The sequence below is a fragment of the Microdochium trichocladiopsis genome (genome assembly GCF_020744255.1).
Source record: "Microdochium trichocladiopsis strain MPI-CAGE-CH-0230 chromosome Unknown B0I36scaffold_8, whole genome shotgun sequence".
NCBI classification, from domain to species: domain Eukaryota; kingdom Fungi; phylum Ascomycota; class Sordariomycetes; order Xylariales; family Microdochiaceae; genus Microdochium; species Microdochium trichocladiopsis.
The window spans coordinates 663,994-680,957 of record NW_025763551.1 but is presented as its reverse complement, the minus strand read 5'-3'; the positions used below and the strand labels follow the sequence as shown (position 1 = coordinate 680,957).

The 16,964-nt window shown below is 56.3% G+C and overlaps 7 protein-coding genes across 7 annotated transcripts; 4 read left to right on the top strand and 3 right to left on the bottom strand.

The window, feature by feature from the left end:
• Positions 1-9: 9 nt before the first annotated feature.
• B0I36DRAFT_293576 (P-loop containing nucleoside triphosphate hydrolase protein) lies at positions 10-1,301 on the top strand. Its single transcript, XM_046151803.1, has 4 exons — positions 10-235; positions 348-377; positions 488-711; positions 775-1,301. Exons 1-4 carry the CDS (start codon positions 160-162, stop codon positions 1,141-1,143), a joined length of 699 nt encoding a protein of 232 aa, XP_046009097.1. The 5' UTR covers positions 10-159; the 3' UTR covers positions 1,144-1,301.
• Positions 1,302-1,936: 635 nt separating this feature from the next.
• B0I36DRAFT_375880 (flagellar associated protein) lies at positions 1,937-4,029 on the top strand (the record flags this gene model as incomplete). The annotated part of the gene is made up of 3 exons (XM_046160406.1): positions 1,937-2,207; positions 2,308-2,363; positions 2,422-4,029. The coding sequence occupies 3 exons, from the start codon at positions 1,937-1,939 to the stop codon at positions 4,027-4,029; spliced, it is 1,935 nt and encodes a 644-aa protein (XP_046009096.1).
• Positions 4,030-6,171: 2,142 nt separating this feature from the next.
• On the top strand, positions 6,172-7,129 carry B0I36DRAFT_365527 (uncharacterized protein; the record flags this gene model as incomplete). Its single annotated transcript, XM_046159155.1, has 3 exons — positions 6,172-6,236; positions 6,318-6,451; positions 6,519-7,129. 3 exons carry the CDS (start codon positions 6,172-6,174, stop codon positions 7,127-7,129), a joined length of 810 nt encoding a protein of 269 aa, XP_046009095.1.
• A 680-nt stretch (positions 7,130-7,809) lies between these two features.
• On the bottom strand, positions 7,810-9,279 carry B0I36DRAFT_351824 (uncharacterized protein; the record flags this gene model as incomplete). Its single annotated transcript, XM_046157051.1, has 1 exon — positions 7,810-9,279. The coding sequence occupies one exon, from the start codon at positions 9,277-9,279 to the stop codon at positions 7,810-7,812; it is 1,470 nt and encodes a 489-aa protein (XP_046009094.1).
• Positions 9,280-10,852: 1,573 nt separating this feature from the next.
• On the top strand, positions 10,853-11,635 carry B0I36DRAFT_351823 (PRELI-like family-domain-containing protein; the record flags this gene model as incomplete). The annotated part of the gene is made up of 1 exon (XM_046157050.1): positions 10,853-11,635. The coding sequence occupies one exon, from the start codon at positions 10,853-10,855 to the stop codon at positions 11,633-11,635; it is 783 nt and encodes a 260-aa protein (XP_046009093.1).
• A 647-nt stretch (positions 11,636-12,282) lies between these two features.
• B0I36DRAFT_365524 (uncharacterized protein) lies at positions 12,283-13,663 on the bottom strand (the record flags this gene model as incomplete). Its single annotated transcript, XM_046159154.1, has 3 exons — positions 12,283-12,568; positions 12,664-13,458; positions 13,527-13,663. The coding sequence occupies 3 exons, from the start codon at positions 13,661-13,663 to the stop codon at positions 12,283-12,285; spliced, it is 1,218 nt and encodes a 405-aa protein (XP_046009092.1).
• Positions 13,664-14,470: 807 nt separating this feature from the next.
• Positions 14,471-16,220, bottom strand: B0I36DRAFT_150160 (uncharacterized protein). The gene is made up of 2 exons (XM_046148500.1): positions 14,933-16,220; positions 14,471-14,861 (listed from the first exon to the last, which is right to left on the bottom strand). The coding sequence occupies exons 1-2, from the start codon at positions 16,086-16,088 to the stop codon at positions 14,578-14,580; spliced, it is 1,440 nt and encodes a 479-aa protein (XP_046009091.1). The 5' UTR covers positions 16,089-16,220; the 3' UTR covers positions 14,471-14,577.
• Between the last annotated feature and the right edge of the window lie 744 nt (positions 16,221-16,964).

Here is a 16,964-nt window from a genome sequence, read left to right as displayed (position 1 = left end):
AGTTGAGAGGGGAATGGCTAGTGTACGTACCCAACCCAATTTCCAACATACTCGAAGCCGCGAGACCCGTCCTAGACAGTTGACGCCAATAGGACTTGTGACTTTACAGAAGCTTCACACGTAGCTCCTGGGACACGACGTATTTCAAGACTGGACCAGATGGAGGACCAAGTACAAAGACTTGTCGACAAGGCCTGGACGCGGTTCCAGGCGGTCCCGCCAGACCAGCGGCTCAGTAAGTCTGCCAGAGTCTAACCAGGCGCTCTTGGGCAGGACTTTGGAACTAGCGAATGTTCGGCATTGTCATTTTGTTCGGATCATACACACTTTTCTGACGATTTCCTCAGTGATTGCGATATCGGGAATCCCTGGTTCTGGTAAGTGAGCATGGCCGCCCCTCAAGACGGTAGCTGTGGCGAAGCGAACCATGGTCGCCTTTAGCACAAGTCTTCCGCAACTCACGAGGGCTGATATTCGGCCACTACAGGCAAGACGACACTTTCACAGACGGTCACCAATGCCCTGAACCAGAAGCATCAGTCGCAACACCCTGGCTCCAAGCCTGTGGCCGCCTTCTGCCCCATGGACGGCTACCATCTGACGCGAGAACAGCTCTCGGCCATGCCAGATCCGGTCAACGCACACGCGCGGCGCGGAGCGGAGTTCACGTTTGACGGGCACGCGTTTCTGGCCCTGGTCAAGGCCCTGAGAGTACCTTTGCCCGCTCCTGGAGGTAAAAATGGTGATCACGGCGATGACGACGACGAAGACGAGGCCAGGAGCACCATCTACGCGCCTAGTTTCGACCACGCGGTCAAGGATCCAAAAGAGAACGACATCCCTCTGCGGGCCCACCACCGCATCGTCGTGTTCGAGGGCAACTACGTGTGCCTGAACAAGGAGCCGTGGCGCGAGGCCGCGGGTCTCATGGACGAGCGGTGGTTCGTCGAGGTTGACTTTGCCGTGGCCCGCAGCCGGCTCGTCAAGAGGCATGTCAAGGCTGGGATCGCGGCGGATGAGATCGAGGCTGGGAAGAGAGCTGATGAGAACGACCTGGTGAACGGGAGGGAAATCGTGGACAACAAGGTTGATATTGATGAGGTGGTCTACAGTCGGGAAGATGCGGGGTGGAAGCATGAATGAGGCTTCCAGATGTCGTGGCAATCTAGTATGGTATACAAATAAGAAATATGTATGGGAGACCTTCCGGCTCAGACGGCAACATTGTGCTTCAAGTCTTTAATTATGGGAGTCTGTTGAGCCCAGGCTCTGGAGTACCAATCTCGGAATTTTCGATCGACACTACTTTTTCCTGCCAAGCGTGGTCGTGCACATGCATATCCGTATTCAGACAAAACCCCCCAAAACTTAGCAGTTTGAGCGAATGAACCACGTTACACCAGGACAACCAGAAGTACAGTCCACAACCTATACTGTCGCTGTCTCCGATCTCAGCTAATGGTACGGATTCTTTAACATGACTTTTCCTGGACAATTGTGTGTCTTACAAGAGCCATTTGAACCTTTCAAAGTCACTCTGCCTCGGATCCTGGCGATGATGGAGTGTTTTGGCTGCAAAGAACGGCAACATTAATCTGTTTTTAGCACCAGCTTGGCAGCAGCGGTGCGCCACTCACAGCTCCTGCAGATCGTCTTACAGCTTGCTGAGACCAGGGGTCGCCATTGTGCCTGAATCAAGGCGTCTGGGCTCAGAGCAAAGAGGACCCCTCCGCCCCATCGGGTGCCCCGCCACTCACTGGGCTCACCTCCGCTGTCTTGAGCTTGTTATTGTGCTGTCACCCTGTCATCACTGCCTGCTACTTGCCTCGTAGCTTCCGTACCGCTACTCATTGCTACTCCCTTTGTTGCACCTCTTGCAAGCCTAAGCGAACCCGCCTGACATTTCCCTTTCTTTTCCGTTGCTGCCCTCATAAACATGCCTGACAAGTCGGGCCCGCCACCCCCAAACGAGTCCGTCACCTTCAGCTCCGGACCTCACACGACACCGCCAGATTTGCGGTTGTGTCATTATAACGATGTGTACCATGTCGACCCAGCATCAGCAGAACCGATTGGCGGTGCATCTCGCTTTCAGACCCTCGTTGATCACTACCGCTCCAGCGAGAGCTTCAAGAGCCAGCCAGAGCTTCTCACTTTCTTCTCCGGCGATGCCTTCAACCCTTGTCTTGAGAGCTCGGTGACCAAGGGTAAGTATCCAGCTTGGGTGTTGTGAATCGGCTGAGAATCCTCCCGGGCTACAGTCACCTGCTTATCCCTCCCTGACCACATCTCTGACCACGCCTCCAGGCACGCATATGGTGCCAATCCTGAACAACATTGGCACAGATGTCGCCGCTCTGGGAGTAAGCTTACCGACAAGATCCAATCTGGGAGCAAGATACATACTGACAACAAGTACAGAACCATGATCTCGATTTTGGTGTCACGCAGTTTAAACGCCTCGCTGCCAAGTGCAAATTCCCCTGGCTGATTGCCAATGTCCTCGATCCTGCTCTTGGCGAGGACGTGCCCATAGGCAACGTTAAGAAGACGCTCATCTTGACGTCCTCTAATGGAATCAAGGTTGGTGTCATCGGCCTTGGTGAGAGGGAGTGGCTCGGCACGATCAACAGTCTGCCTCCCGACATCATATACAAGTCTGCCAGTGAGACGGCGAAGGAGCTCGTGCCGAAACTTCGAGCAGGAGGCGCCGAGATTATCATCGCAGTCACACACATGCGGGAACCGAATGACAACAAACTTGCCGAGAAAACTGATGGAATCATCGATATTATCCTTGGTGGTCACGACCACTACTACAACCACAGCTTGATCAACGGCACCCACGTGCTCAGATCGGGAACAGACTTTAAGCAACTGAGCTACATCGAGGCCCGCCGGAGCACAGAGAAACCAGGGCGTTGGGACTTCGACATCACGCGGCGTGATATCACATCCGAGATCCCTGCCCACAAAGAGACCGCCGAACTTGTGGCAAAGCTCACATCAAGCCTGAAGACGAAACTGAACAAGCCCATCGGCTACTCCGCAGCACCGCTTGATGCACGGTTTAGGACCGTTCGACTGCGTGAAAGTAACATCGCAAACTGGGTCTGCGACATCATGCGCCATTACTATGGAGGCGACTGTGCGTTGATGGCATCCGGGACCGTTCGGGGAGACCAGATCTACCCTCCAGGACCCATCCTCCTGAAAGACATTATGAACTGCTTCCCCTTTGAGGACCCGGTCGTCGTCATTATGGCGAGTGGCCAGCAGATCTGGGACGCACTCGAGAACGGCGTGTCGCAGTATCCGGCCCTGGAGGGCCGCTTCCCACAAGTATCGAATATCAAGTTCGAGTTCGATGCCACAAAACCGGCAGGGTCGCGAATCGTGTCAGCAAGCATTGGCGGGGGGCCCATTGATATGGAGAGACAGTACAAGCTTGTGACTCGTGGTTATATGGGGCGTGGCAAGGACGGCTATGAAAGTCTCTTGATCGAGGCCGAGGGAGGCACTACCAAAGAGATCGTCTCGGAAGAGAATGGCATCCTGATATCGATGATGCTCCGGCAGTACTTCATGTCGCTTCGTGTCCTCGGACAGTGGAAATACTGGGGCAAGCACATTGGCGGCTACTGGGATGATGTCTCGAAGAAGGTCGGCGGTACTCACCAGTCATCTGCTATCCAGTCACCCGTCGAGCCAAAGACACCGAGTCTTGCGACGAAACCATCGGAATGGAACGATTGGTCGGCCAAGAAGATTCGAGAGCGCAAGGCTCAGGCGCAGCCTGCAGATGATTCCGACTCGGACGAGGACGATGCAGCCAAGGAGAACGAGCTCATTGACCGCGAGATGGACATTGTGCGTCGTGTGGCCAAGAAGTGGACCCGGCGGGCGGGGGTCCGGTGCAGTGCTGTCGACGAGCTGCAAGACGAAGAAATCGAGGTCGACTGGACACGAGCCATTGCTCCCAGGGTCGAGGGACGTATAGTATGCGTCGCAGGCGAACACAAGTCGTGAGTCGGCGCGGACTTGCCGCCAATCAACAAAGACATGTTGCAAAACCTCTCTGAGCTCTGCCTCTGATGAACACCTATATCTTGCGGGCGCCTTTGGATGATCCTTCTGCAGGAGCCCTGCCCGGCTGAGACAGCTCACGGGCGGGCTGCTTGACGGACTGTGACGTGACTGTAGCAAGGCCGAAAACACGGTGAGTGCATGACATCTGCGCAGACCGCCTGCTCGCCTGCGAGCAATTCCGGAAGAGACACACTCATCCAGAACTCCCTCAGAGTCGAGCATGAAATGCAGCTCTGTGATGACGATGATGACGTTCGGCGAGCTGTGGACCCCGCGATGCCACCCCTGCGTTCCACATTGGCCCCGGACTGCCGAGATGATGTGCAAGCATACAAGGGTCCAACGACCGAAACGGCAATGCTACATGGGTGTTGTCGACAGGTTCAGCCTGTGCCTGGCAACGTTGCCCAGATTGTGGGGTACATGGCAGTTATACGCCGTACCTCACTCAGCCTTTGTATCTCCGCGACATACTCATATACCCGTTTCCAGATTGAGAGAGCCTGTGAGAACAGAGCCTCATTGAAGTGTACGTCATGGCCTACACAATGACCTACCGTCACTGACTGCAAATGACCAAGACACAGACTGAAGGTAGGCTGCACCAGCGGGACGGTCGAGAACCACCCAAGTCACTCAATGGGAAGCCTTGGATCATTATTGAAGCTCAAGGTGGCATGGATCGGAGTATTGCCCGCAACCACTGCCTCGCCCTCATACTGCTCTTTCGGCGACCTAGCCGCCTGTCAGCCTGTCAGTGCAAGGACAAGGGACCGTGTCTTCGGAAGGTTCGAGACCCAGATTTTAGACGCATTTTGACTTTCTTTGTCTTTTGGGATTCCGTGGGCACCAATCCGAGCCTAGCAGCCCACGAGGCTCGCCTGCGGTGCCTGGAGGTAAGCCCTGTCTCACCTGAGAAATTCCTGGCGAGCCTCGCCAGAGTGTCGCGTGGATTGCATAGGTACATGTACGTAAGCAGGCCGCTAACTCAACTCTCTTGCCACAGATACACCGTTCCACATGCCATCCCCGTTTGAGACGTTGGCGTATCGCCGGGGCCCATACACAGATGCACGACTTTGGCCGCCCTCGACCTGAATCATTGCAGCCTTGTCATGCAAGTCCCAGGATTTGGGACCGGGAAAAACATGTTTCTGACGTCCCCGGCCAGGGCTGAGGTGGTATCGTCTTGGTCAAGCTCCTCTGATGCACTCGATTATACGTCTCGGATCGGGTCGGAGAGGCACGCGTCGCTCAGCCGAGCTAGCCTCATTCCAACGCCTTGTCCAGCCAGCCAGCCACTCGCTGTAATGCCTCCCTCGCTTCGGCTCTTTCCGACGCGTTGAGCGAGCAACCTCCTTCTGCTCTGGCACCTCAGGGCCCAAGAAGGCCCTCGAGCAGCCTTCCCCAGCCTAGGCATGCACGTCGTCGGGCGCCGGTGCACGTCCGTCTTCGTCCTCTCTACAACGGTCCGACGCCTCGACCCACCGTAGTCAGGTGTGTGGCTGCACCAAGGCTCTGAGACGGACCCAGGACCGGACAAGTCGAGTCGGAAAGCCTAGAACTCAACGATTTCAGGGTCGCTTCACAAAGAAGCAGCCGGGATGTCACTCTTTCATGCCGACACTAGGACTTGTAGTTCCACTTTCTGTCGGGGGTACTTCCACAACGAGCCTCTCGATGCCCCAACTATGCGGCGTGCCTGGCTTGATGCAAGTGCACGATTCTCGTCGGGTAGTCTTGCCATGGCGCGGATCGTCTGATCCTGCTAGCCGGGCTCCCGTCAGGTACCAAGCTGAATGGTTACCTTTGGGACGGGACAGGTACCACGGTGGCTTGCCGTGGTGAGGCGCGCAGACTCTGCGAGGTCGAATCGAGGTGGAGGTGGGAGAAACACCACGGGCCAAACACTCACTCATGTATATAAGTCTGGTCTGGAACGCAAATGTCTCAACCGTTCTAAACACTCCATCCTCATCAGCAACGAGCATCTCCTCGACACTCCTTTCGACGCTTCGCTCCCTTCAAGTCTCTTCGAGCTTTCCACACTCCTTCTTTCGACATTATCGCTCAACTGCAACAATGATTGCCAACACTGCTGTCCTCTTTGGCCTCCTCGGCGCTGCCGCCGCCGGCACCATCCCCAAGTAAGTGTTTCATCTCATATTCTGGAGGCTTTTGATACAAGGGAGCTTTCACGCTCTAACAATGACCTGTGCTCTCTTCAGCGCTGGCGTCAGCCGCATTGTCCGCGACGTCGCTACCGAGGCCGTGGGCGAGATCTCGGCCGCGTCCTTTTCTTGCGGCTCCCTCGCTTCTGGTCTGAGCAAGGCGGACTGCGACCACATGTCCAACATTGGCAGTGAGTGATCTCGACTCTGGCAAAGTGATGATTCGAACTTCCCGAGAGACTAACCAACAATGGACAGTGGCCGGCCAGGGCGTCAACTCCAAGAGCAGCAGCGGCAAGATCTGGATCGGCACTGACGGCGCCAACCAGTTCATCTTCAAGAACACCGGCGCTGGCCCGCCCTTGACTGTGATTGTGTGGGACTTCCCCGCCGGCGACTACGAGGCGTCCTTCATGAACGTCAGGAAGCCCAAGATTGCGTACTCTCTGCCCAATGTTGGCGACAGCGTGACCGTCTCCGTCGGCAACGGCGTCTCGGGTGCCTTCTCCTTCCTCGCCAACCACAAGACCGTCCTGTCACAGTACGGCCAGATCTACAACACCTGGGGCGAGTTCACCACGGGCGACTACGCCACCGTCGACGTCTCCCGCCTCGTCAACACCCGCGGCAACCCGATCAACATCAAGGTCCAGAAGAACGGCTGCGTCAGCAACATGGACAAGTGCGTCTTCCAGTGCAAGAACTCGGCCCTCACCTTCTGCGGCGAGTCCGGGTCCTACAACCTCGTCAACTGCGAGAATGGCTCCCAGTCCGGCGCCAGCAAGGGCACTTGGGACGGCATCAACCCCGAGGGCGGTTGCCAGGGCTGGTCCAACGGTGGCAAGCTCGAGATCGGCCTCGTCGCATAAGCATCTCGCTTTTGATCTTCCGCTTCTTTCTTCGCTGGGTCAAAATTGGGCTCCCCTTCGATAGAGATACATACACGTAGGGGGGTCCACCACTTGCCGAAGTCGTCTTCCGAAAGATTCGCGCTCAGCAACCCTTCTTTGGTACATACTTTTCGGCTTTCTTGCAACCCTTTTCTTTTTTCTTTCTCTTACAGGAGATGAGGTCTCGCCGGGTCGCACGCGCCCTTCAAAGTCAAGATCAGGGGATGAACCGGCCTGTCTTTCATTTCTCCTCTTCGTTGCACATAACACACATTCGCTTCTTGTCTATAGAATTTTTGAGCCCGACCTGTGGGACCTCCTTCACATTTCGTTTTGGATATAGAAGTATCTGGCCCTTTTTTCTTTTATCAAAAAAGAGAGAGGAAGATTTGACGAAAATTTCAACGTGGAACCTCGGCTGGAGCGGAAAAGTCCGTCTTCTAGCCTTTGGTCCACCCCTTCTAAATGTCTCTCTTCCCTCTGGCTCTGAAAGTGGATTACCAATGACTCGAGCTTTGAACGAACTAGTCCCAAACACCAGTGATGTTACTTGCAGAGGTTTACTGATTGTTGTTGTGAATTCATTACCAAAAGCCGAACCTCGCTTTTCACTTCTGTGTGATGGTTGACTTGATTGCAAACGGACCACATCATCAACGTCAGTGCTTGACCTGTCCGCTGCCCAGGATCTTGATCCTCTCCAGGAAACCCGGGTTCGTCAACGGATTGTGCAGCTCGCTAATGGTACTCATGCACGCGGCGGCCGGGTCGCCGCTGGCGTCCAGCATGCGCATCCAGTACTCGTTGCCGGGAAAGGAGTTCCCGTCCCAGGCATAGCTGACGACCAGCAAGCAGCCCGCGTCCGTGCCGTAAAGCCTATCCGCCGGATTGCGCCTCGAGAACCTGACCTTGACCCCGTGCGCGGCAGCCGCCGCGGCAACCTTGTCCGCGACAGCCTGGGAGCCGGCGTCGACGTAGGAGAAGTCGAGCACGGCAATGTGGCGGAGAATTCCGGTGCTACCAAGCTCTTTCAGGACGGTCGTGAAGGTCTCGATGTAGTACTGCGCCTGGGGCACCCCGTGGACCGCCCAGACGCCGAGCCCGAGCCCCACGACATGCACGTACGCTCTCCTGTGCGCGACCCGGGCTCGCTCGCTGGCCTCGAGCAGGAGCATCTCGGCGCTGATGCGCATCCTGGCCTTGTACATGGCGGCGTGGAATTTCTTCTCTGCCGGGTTGACGAGGACCTGGCCGCCGGAGGCGTCGCAGAACCAGTCTCGGAAAACGTCCACCAGTCTCGGGTCCATGTCTGTAGTAGACGACTTGGGTTTCGCTGCAGCGCCGCCGTGGCTGCGAGGCAGGCAGAAGATCGAGTCCATCCGGCCAGCTCTCTCGAACCGGGCGCCGACCAGCCCGATGATTATGCCTCGCTCCTCGAACGTGCCCGGCTTTCCCGGGCGGGCCTTGTTGCTGCGGCTCCCATCGTTGATGAAGTAGCTCGGGCCGCTGACGCCGAGGAGGGAGCCGAGCATGATCTCGTCGTAGCTCAGGTAGTCTCGGAGGAACAGGTAGCGATTACGCTCTTTCGCGACGGCGCCAGCTGCTGAAGTACTACTGTCCGTCTTGCCCACGTAGTCCCACTCCTCGGTGGCCGGCGGGCGCGTGAAGTCGCGCAGGACCGTCAGGTCGAAACCACCCATGAAGACCAGCGGCCGCTTCTCGATCAGCCGCGCCACCTGGCGGGACCAGGTCCAGCCATGCTGTCCGTACAGTTCCTTCTCGACGGGGGAGCCGTGATGCCGCTTGTGCCTGAGGAACTGCTCGACGAGCTCCGGGTAGCGATGGTGAACGACGATGCACGTGTCCCTGGCGTCCTGTATGGCGGTCTTGCGGTCAAAGTTGCGCACGCTGTTGGTGGGCAGCTTGAGTGGCGCTTGCGGGCCGGGTGCGGTGGTCTCGTTCTCGCGGAGCTCGCCAGCGCACAGGGCGGATGACGGCGCTAGGTACGAGGCTTCATCGTGCCTGGGGCGGGTGAAGTCGTCTAGCACAATGTGAGGGACGGCGTGGGTTCCGTTGAAGCTGTACCACTGCTGCCTGGGGTTTGAGGGCGAGTATGTGTGCGACGCCATCCCGGTTGATATTGCTCTGTGCAGGCTACGTTGATATCGTGTTCCTCGGCGGTGGACTAATGGGTATGGACTTCCTGTTTCTTGACTATCGCGCCACCTCAAGCACTACCTAAGGTAGGTAGGTAGCTGCCCTGCTGGGACAGTGTGCCTTGGACGACGCATTGCTGCCTCGCCGGCTGACTGGTGGAGGTAAGCGTGGCACTGCTGGAGCTGGAGGGTTTGGTTGCAGGAAGGCAGGCAGGCAGGCAGACAGGCACTAACTAGCCTCTGGGATGTCATGTCGTTGAAATAGACTGCACGTGATCGGCAGGTGTGTTGTGGTACATGACATGGCTTCTCCTGTGCGACGATCACTGGACATCTTCGCATTTCCCCAGACCAGAGACGACATCGGGGCACAAGACAGATATTACCTACCTCAAGGTAGGGCACGACCCAGCCCAGTGCAGCCAACTGAGCTCACTTGTGAGCTATGTCGTCGTCAGTGGTGCGTACAAACAGCTCACAACGTGTCACGACATCGCAGCACACTTGTTGCATGGCAACGCCAATCAGCACCCGCATGAAGGGCCGGTATGATTGATTGAGTTGCAACAGCAGACTGCTGATGGGGTGATGCGTCAAGTCGTGGTGTGGCTCGTTCGTGGCCCGATCTGCTCCCGGAATGGAGATTCGAGGCAGCCGCCATGAGCGCTCCAAAGTGGCAAACCAGCACAGTTGCTGCCCCAATGATTGGCCAACCCCGCATCGCAGGTCCCGGGTAGCGACGCCAGCCACGATGCGCCCGGACTGTTCGAGCCGGAAGGGTCGGTCTGTCATCAGGCCATTGCAGACCTTAAGGTAGTCAAGTCGTCTTTTCGTGGTCAAGCACCTACAGATAATTATCATGGCGACCTCGCCCCTCATCACTGCCTCACCTCACCTCACCTTCTCGTGCACACACCTCCGGATCTGTTCTCAGCAATTCTTTATCGTCGTGTGTATCTGCTCCCTCACAGCGCTTGAATCAACAGAGCACACAACCCGTCTCTGCCATCACAGGCACAGGCAGATTGTCCGAGCCGAGCCTTGTACGCCGGTGATAAGCAGCGTGGGCGGGACAGACCCCCGTCGCCAGAGTGGGCCGCCCTCCTTCCTTGTGGTTCCACCCACTCTCTCGCACTTGCACTTTCTCCCTCTCAGAGCTCCAGTTGAGCCTCACCCACCTCGTCCGATTTCTCACCAGCCAGCTCACGGCCCGCCCCAAGCACCCAGAGGCTCTCCTCCAGCCAAGCCAGCAAGCAGCACGCCAGGAACCAAGTCGCAGCCGCGTCTTCCACGCAGGCGGACTCGTTGATGCGACCGTGACCTTACTGCTCTCGACCTCTCGCCCCCAGGGCGTCTGTACTTTATCCACACATATTCCCGCCACCCGAGCCTGCTTGCTTCCTACTCCGCGCCAGCCTCCGGACAGCTTCGTACTCGTGTCGATTCAATACTTTCAATTCTGCTTTACCAGCAAGATTACCCGCGACTCAATCAACTCCCGTCGATCGAGGTCTGCGCAGTTAGCGCCGACGCAATTGGCTCAAAGATGGTTCTCACGCACACGACCAACCACACTTACAACCACCCGTTCCCGACCGTCACTCTCGCCTTCTTCCTCCGCTACTACTCGCCGCACCTCAATCCCTTCTCCAGCCATGTGCTCTCCACCGACACCATCTCCTCCCACGTCGACCCAGCGACTGGCCGTCTGCACACGACTCGCCTCCATGTAAAACGCTCACGTATGCCGGCTGCTGTCATCAAGCTGTTGCCTACGAGTGTTACTGGCGGCGCCGGACCCAAGTCGGCTTTCGTCCTCGAAACCAGTGTCGTCGACATGAAGGAGGGCTGGATGCAGTCTGAGAGCCGAAACATGAACTACACGGGTATCTTGAGCGTCGTCGAGCAGCAAAGATACTCCGTTTCGCCTCCCGAGCAACTCGGCGGGGCTGTGCCGGATCCCTATGAGGCTGCTGGTGCCATGCAGCTCGACTTTGGCAAAGCAACCAGTCTAGCCCGCTCGATCCCACCAAACACATATGTCACGACAACATTCTCCTACGCCTCAACGCTAGGCAACCGCAAGGCTGCCACAGCCACGCAGGAGGCAACCGCCGGAAGCAAGAGTATTGGCACCTGGATTCAGGGCTGGGGTACCAGTCGCATCCAGAGCAGTATCGAGTCAATCGCCAGCAACAAGACGGACGATCAGATGAGCAAGTCAAGGGACGGCATGCGTATGGTCCTCGAGCGCCTCCGTAACAACGGCGTCGTGGCCGTGCTCAAAGAGCTCCGGAGACGCGACGGTGAGACTGTTGCGCTTGACTAGCTACAGACTTTGGCAACCGGATGAGTTGAGAATCCATCCGGGCACGTGTATATGTATTACTTACCTGCTACGAGGGCACATCTCCACTCACCCCTCCTCTGGCATCTTCTTGTATCAAATTTATTTCATGATAGCATGGCGCTGGGGTTTGGTTTCAAAAGGCGGACAAAAAGCAGGAGCATCAGAACTGTACGAAGGAGTGGTTGTCTCGGACAATTTGTCTCGAGATGGTAGGATAGGGGCGGCGGAGGGCCAGCATTTACCCAATTGGTTCGGACGCGGTCGTTTGGACTGCGGCGCCATGACCGTTTACATGGCATAGCATGTTTGTGCGAGAACTGGGCTGTCCTTTTGTGACGAGCTGGCCATCTTATACTTCTTGTACTCCTCTCATGTATCGGAAGCGCTGCTTCAGGCGTCACATATGCGCAAAGTGGCGTAGGAGTTAGTTTCAGACTCGAATCAAAGAAACGTTGAACATGCTTTTGCCTGGTGCTTGGGGATGGACTGCTTTAGCCATTTCTCTTCGTCGCAACACCATTCTTCTGCGCGCAACGAGTGAACAGACAATACCCTTTTAATTAGCAGATTGCAACCACATCACCCGATGTGAACGGCTGCTCCCTACGAGTCGCCCACGAGGCGACTCAAAACGTAGTCTCGAGCTTGGGATAGTCCCCAGCGCGAGCTCCCAGATCTGCAAAGATGGCTGCCGAGTCGTCACCTTTTAGCTCCTCCATCCTGTGCGTGTCCTCGTCCTCCAGCCTCTGGAGCTCCTCGCGGGGCTTCTCGTCCTCTTTGCCGTCCTGGTCGTGCTCGAGTGCGTTTGCGATGCCGTTGGACTCGCCGACGAGCAGGAACTGGGAGTTGACGTAGTCGAGGTGCTCGGGCTTCGTGGGCTGCCATCGGAGCGAACGAAACGATTCTTGGACCCTAGACGCGGTTATCAGTAGACGTTCTTCTTTTCTTTTCCTTTTTTTCGCAGTGATGCAAAGTCACTACTATTATGCTTTACGAGGAACACTTACTCCTCGGGATAATCAGGACCTTCGGGCAAGGCGGTACCCCTGGGAGCATCATAGGCGGGATTTCTCGTGCTGAGGATGAAGCTGCCCTTGTCCTTCAGCCCGAGCTCGCTCTGGAGTCCCCCAAGCTCGCTCGGGAGCGTGATCATGTACGCGAGGTGGCTCTCGCGCCCGGTCGTGGTGATGGCGTACACGCCCTCGGCGGCGGGCCGCGCGGCCGGGGTGTGCCGCGCGCCGGCCGTCTTGGTCATGTAGTCGTTGCCTGCGAGGAACTCTTCGCGCAGGGCCCCGAACGAGGCGTGCGTCTTTTCGACGAACGCGATCCAGCGCTCCCTGCCGCTCGTGGGGAAGACCTTCTTCGGCACCGCGATCAGTCGGCTGTTCCCGGCGTCGCCGATGGGGCCGTCGCCCAGCTTGGCGTCGGTGGCGATGGGCCGCAGGATCATGAAGCTCCGCTGGATCTCGCCGACGTTGCTCGGCTCCTCGATGTTGACGCGGCCCCGGAAGAAGAAGTAGATGATGCCCTTCTCGAGAATGCTGGAGGGAACGGCCTCTCGCTCGCCTTCCTCGACTGCGGTCGTCGACTTGTCTGGTGGTGGGGCTGCTGTTGCTCCTGGCCCGGACTCTTTCTTGTCACTTTTGGTCTTGTTGCTGCTGCTGCTGCTGTCTTTTTGAGATGGCTTGTCGTCGTTGTCGGTCTTCTTGGCGGGATCCGAATCGTCGTCATTGGCCGACTTCTCTGGCTTCTCAGTTTTCTTCTGATCCGTCTTTGTGCCATTACGTTTTCCCTCATCGCTGCTGTACTCATTAATGGGACATTTCAGCGTAAAGGATAAGCTTCAAGTTCAGGTTTTCGAGCCACGTACCCTTCCAGCGTCTCTTCTATGGTCTTTTGCTTCTTCGTGTCCGGGGCCGGCTTTTCCCCAAGGTCGTGCTTCGAGCCAGCGGCATCGTCCTCCGCGCCGCTGGGCTTTTGGTTCCTGGCAGATCGTGTGGTCGGCATGGTCGATTGTGGCTCTTTTTTCACTTCCCAATGACTGCGGTGAAATGAGAAGGGAAGCTTCCTACTATGAGAAAATCGACTTGGAAAATGAGCAACAGGTTATGCGCCGAACTAGAGGAAGGCTGCAGCGCGCATCAATTGGAGTGAGAGAGTGAAGGGCCTGCGGGTTCTTTCAGAGTTGCTTGTGACGTCGAGGCACCAAAGGTTGGAAGGCACGCGGTTAAGTGTGTAAGTGCCGACACGATGCGCAGCCTGTGGGAAGCAGGCACCCACCGATCAATGTTGGACAGTAGCATCATCGAGACACGGACCGGTACACGATCATCGGGCTCACTGGGCGGCCAATTGATGCACCGGGGGCTTGCTCACGGCGAGAAGCAGGCCCCAATGCAAGACGGTGCCTGCCGCGGTGTGATTACGTCGTGTGCACGTCGTTGAAACATTGCTTCTTTGCCCTGGTGTGAGCACGCGGTGTGGGAAGCTCCACGCCAAAAGCGCTGATGTCATGGACCGACCGAGACCGCAACCACATGCCTGTGCGCGCCTGCATGCAAGTACACGGGGAGCCAGCACGCTAGGACAAACCCACCTTTAGCTCTTGCAGTAATCCGGTATTCACGTGAGGAAGTGTATCGTACTTTGCATCGTTCTTCTTGGGCAGTTCGGCTGGGAGTTGACTTCCTAGCTGGCTTAAGATCATTTTGTGAGCTTTGCTGTTCACACGGCACTCTCTTACCACCACAGATCTCCTGAAGCTCCCAATCTCGTGATCATGACAATCAGCCCACGATATAATCAATAGAATGAAAGGAGAACAAATTGATGAATCGAACAAGCCGTCGATCAATGTTGATCAGATTCGCGCTGCCTGACTTGGTGAATTCGAGTAGTTCAAGCTCCTTATTCGACGTCCATCAAAGCAAAGAATGCCAACGACGAACAACACCAACCAGTCCCGCCAAATTCCGGAACAGTCCCACAGGCTTCCCCGTCGCTCGAGTGCCGCGACTGATCACCGGCACAGACTGCCAGCCCGTCGCTTGGGAAAGCGAGGAGTTATACTCTTGGTATGCATTAGTCGGGGATGAGGTCATGTACAACGGTCCTGTCACGACCGCTGTTGACGAACTCTGTGTCCCTGGGTTGGGGCATATATGTGTCCCATAGTCCCCGCTGCAGAACTTGGATGTCGAAGTCACTGTGCTCATCCAAATTAGAACAAGCCTCGTGAATACAGCTTGTCAGTACCAGATGGAGATATGAGCTTACACGTCTTCGATGCGTCCTCACACGCATCTGCCGGCAGCCCACGAGCGGTCATAGCCTCACTAGCCTCTTCGGAGCCGAACTGGAAAGATTGGCCACGTCGCACTCCTTGCGGAATGATCACCCGGTTCAAGCTATCTGCTGGACTGACAGTTGTCTTGATGGTCGAAGTCCGCGTACTTTGCACAGTCGTAGTCGCATCCGTAGCATCCTTTCTTGTGATGGTGCTAGTCGAAGCAGAAGGACCCGCGCCGGTACGAGAGCCCGTATCCGTGAACACAGTTGTAGTTGTGGTGGTGACGGAAACGCTTGTGCCCAGCGACACTCCAGAATAAACCGCAGACTGCGGACTGTGGCTGGACGACTTCGTGCCGCAGGGTCCTGTCTGTTCCGCGCCTGGAGGCCTGCTCTGAGAGGCGCTTGTCAGCTGAGACCCTGCGCCGTAAGTTTTTGTACCGGGCATAGTGCTCATGCTGTCGATAGGGTCTACGGTTAATGATCCGATGGCCGAAGCGCGGCTTGAGCCGGTGACGCTGAGCGAGGGCGGGGAACTGCTCATGCCAGGCACAGTTGAGATTGATGACTTCGATGTCTTTGTCATGTCCTCCACAAACCCAGAAGCGTTTACGTACAACGTGGTGGTTGAGGTGAAGCTTCTGCTCGACATTAGGCTAGAGGCCGTCACACCAGACGAGGGTTGTCCCGCTTGCGTCGTAAAGGATGTTGATGTTTGAGACGAAGTGCTTGATGATGATGCTTGTTGACTCAACTCCGCCTCTAGGGACACTGCGAGCATGTACATCTTCATCATGTACGACATTGCCAGATTTGTCGCATTCTGAAGCTGGGCTTGAATAGCCATGAGGGGTTCAAGACTTGCCGAGATGGCATCCATCCCGGGCAGATCCCTTCGGTCAACATTAGCTGAGCTGTAAGATGGTGCGGCTGGAAAGGACGCAGTTTGGACACTCGGGGCCTCGCGAGTTGATGCCGCTTGAGTTACCGTGGGAACACCGCGATATGATGTGTCCGATGTGAGTTCCGTATGTCTTATGGAGTTTCGGTTCCCAAAATCTGGGGCCTGTTGAGCATCGACTTGACGATGGAGGAGCGACAGAAAGATGGCCCATCTTGCGACATGGCTCGACAATAACTTCATGCTTACAAAGTTTTGCAGAGCGATATGCTCTGGCAGAGTGAGGCTCAGAGATGTAGGCCTAGCAGAGAGCTGCGACAGGTGAACGTTTCTAAATTAGATCAATAGTCGTCGGATCGATCGTGCTGAGGTGCCGTTGGTGCCAGCTAGGGTTATCCTTTCTACGATGCCCCTGCTGCATTTCCTTTGTCTGCATTGATAGTCCATTCGTGTTAAGGAATGTGGACAAAGCTTCACGATGTTGGACAAGACGCGGGCCTGGGATCGATCATGTAGCACGATGACAAAGGAGAGATTGAATATCACCATCTCTCTGGGAGGCCGTTGTCATCACTTGCAAAGACAGCGAAGAATGCATCGTAGTGTTGGGAGTGTGTCGCTGGTTGGGTGGTGTTGTTTGCAAAAGATGACATCTCAGTCGCAAACAGATGTGAGGATGGTTGGAACGTTGAACGCCGACATTCGTCGCATCTCCTCGTGCATTACAGATCCTCTTGGACCGTCTTGTCTTTCGGAGCTTCTCGTCCTCAATCGTAGTTGTAGTGGTGCACCAACCGCATGGCTGCCCCATTGCCGCGTGCAGAGGGGTCAGGCATGACGAGTTGGCGGGAGAGCCGGATGACTTGTGCTGGTCGTGGCCAGGAAGTGTCATTGGCACTTTGCGCTACCGTGGACGCGTGTCATCACGTCGTCCACCCGGCTAGTGGGTAACAGTCATTGATGTGCTGGGGTTTGAGAAGCCAGCCACGTCGCGAAATAAAGCTTATCCTAGGCTCGCTGCTATTGCCTGTCGTGGGCCGCCGAGTTCTCCCAGAAAACTGGAAGGCAATTAGATGCAGGCAGTCATTTCACGCGTGGAAGTATGATCAGACGGTGCGG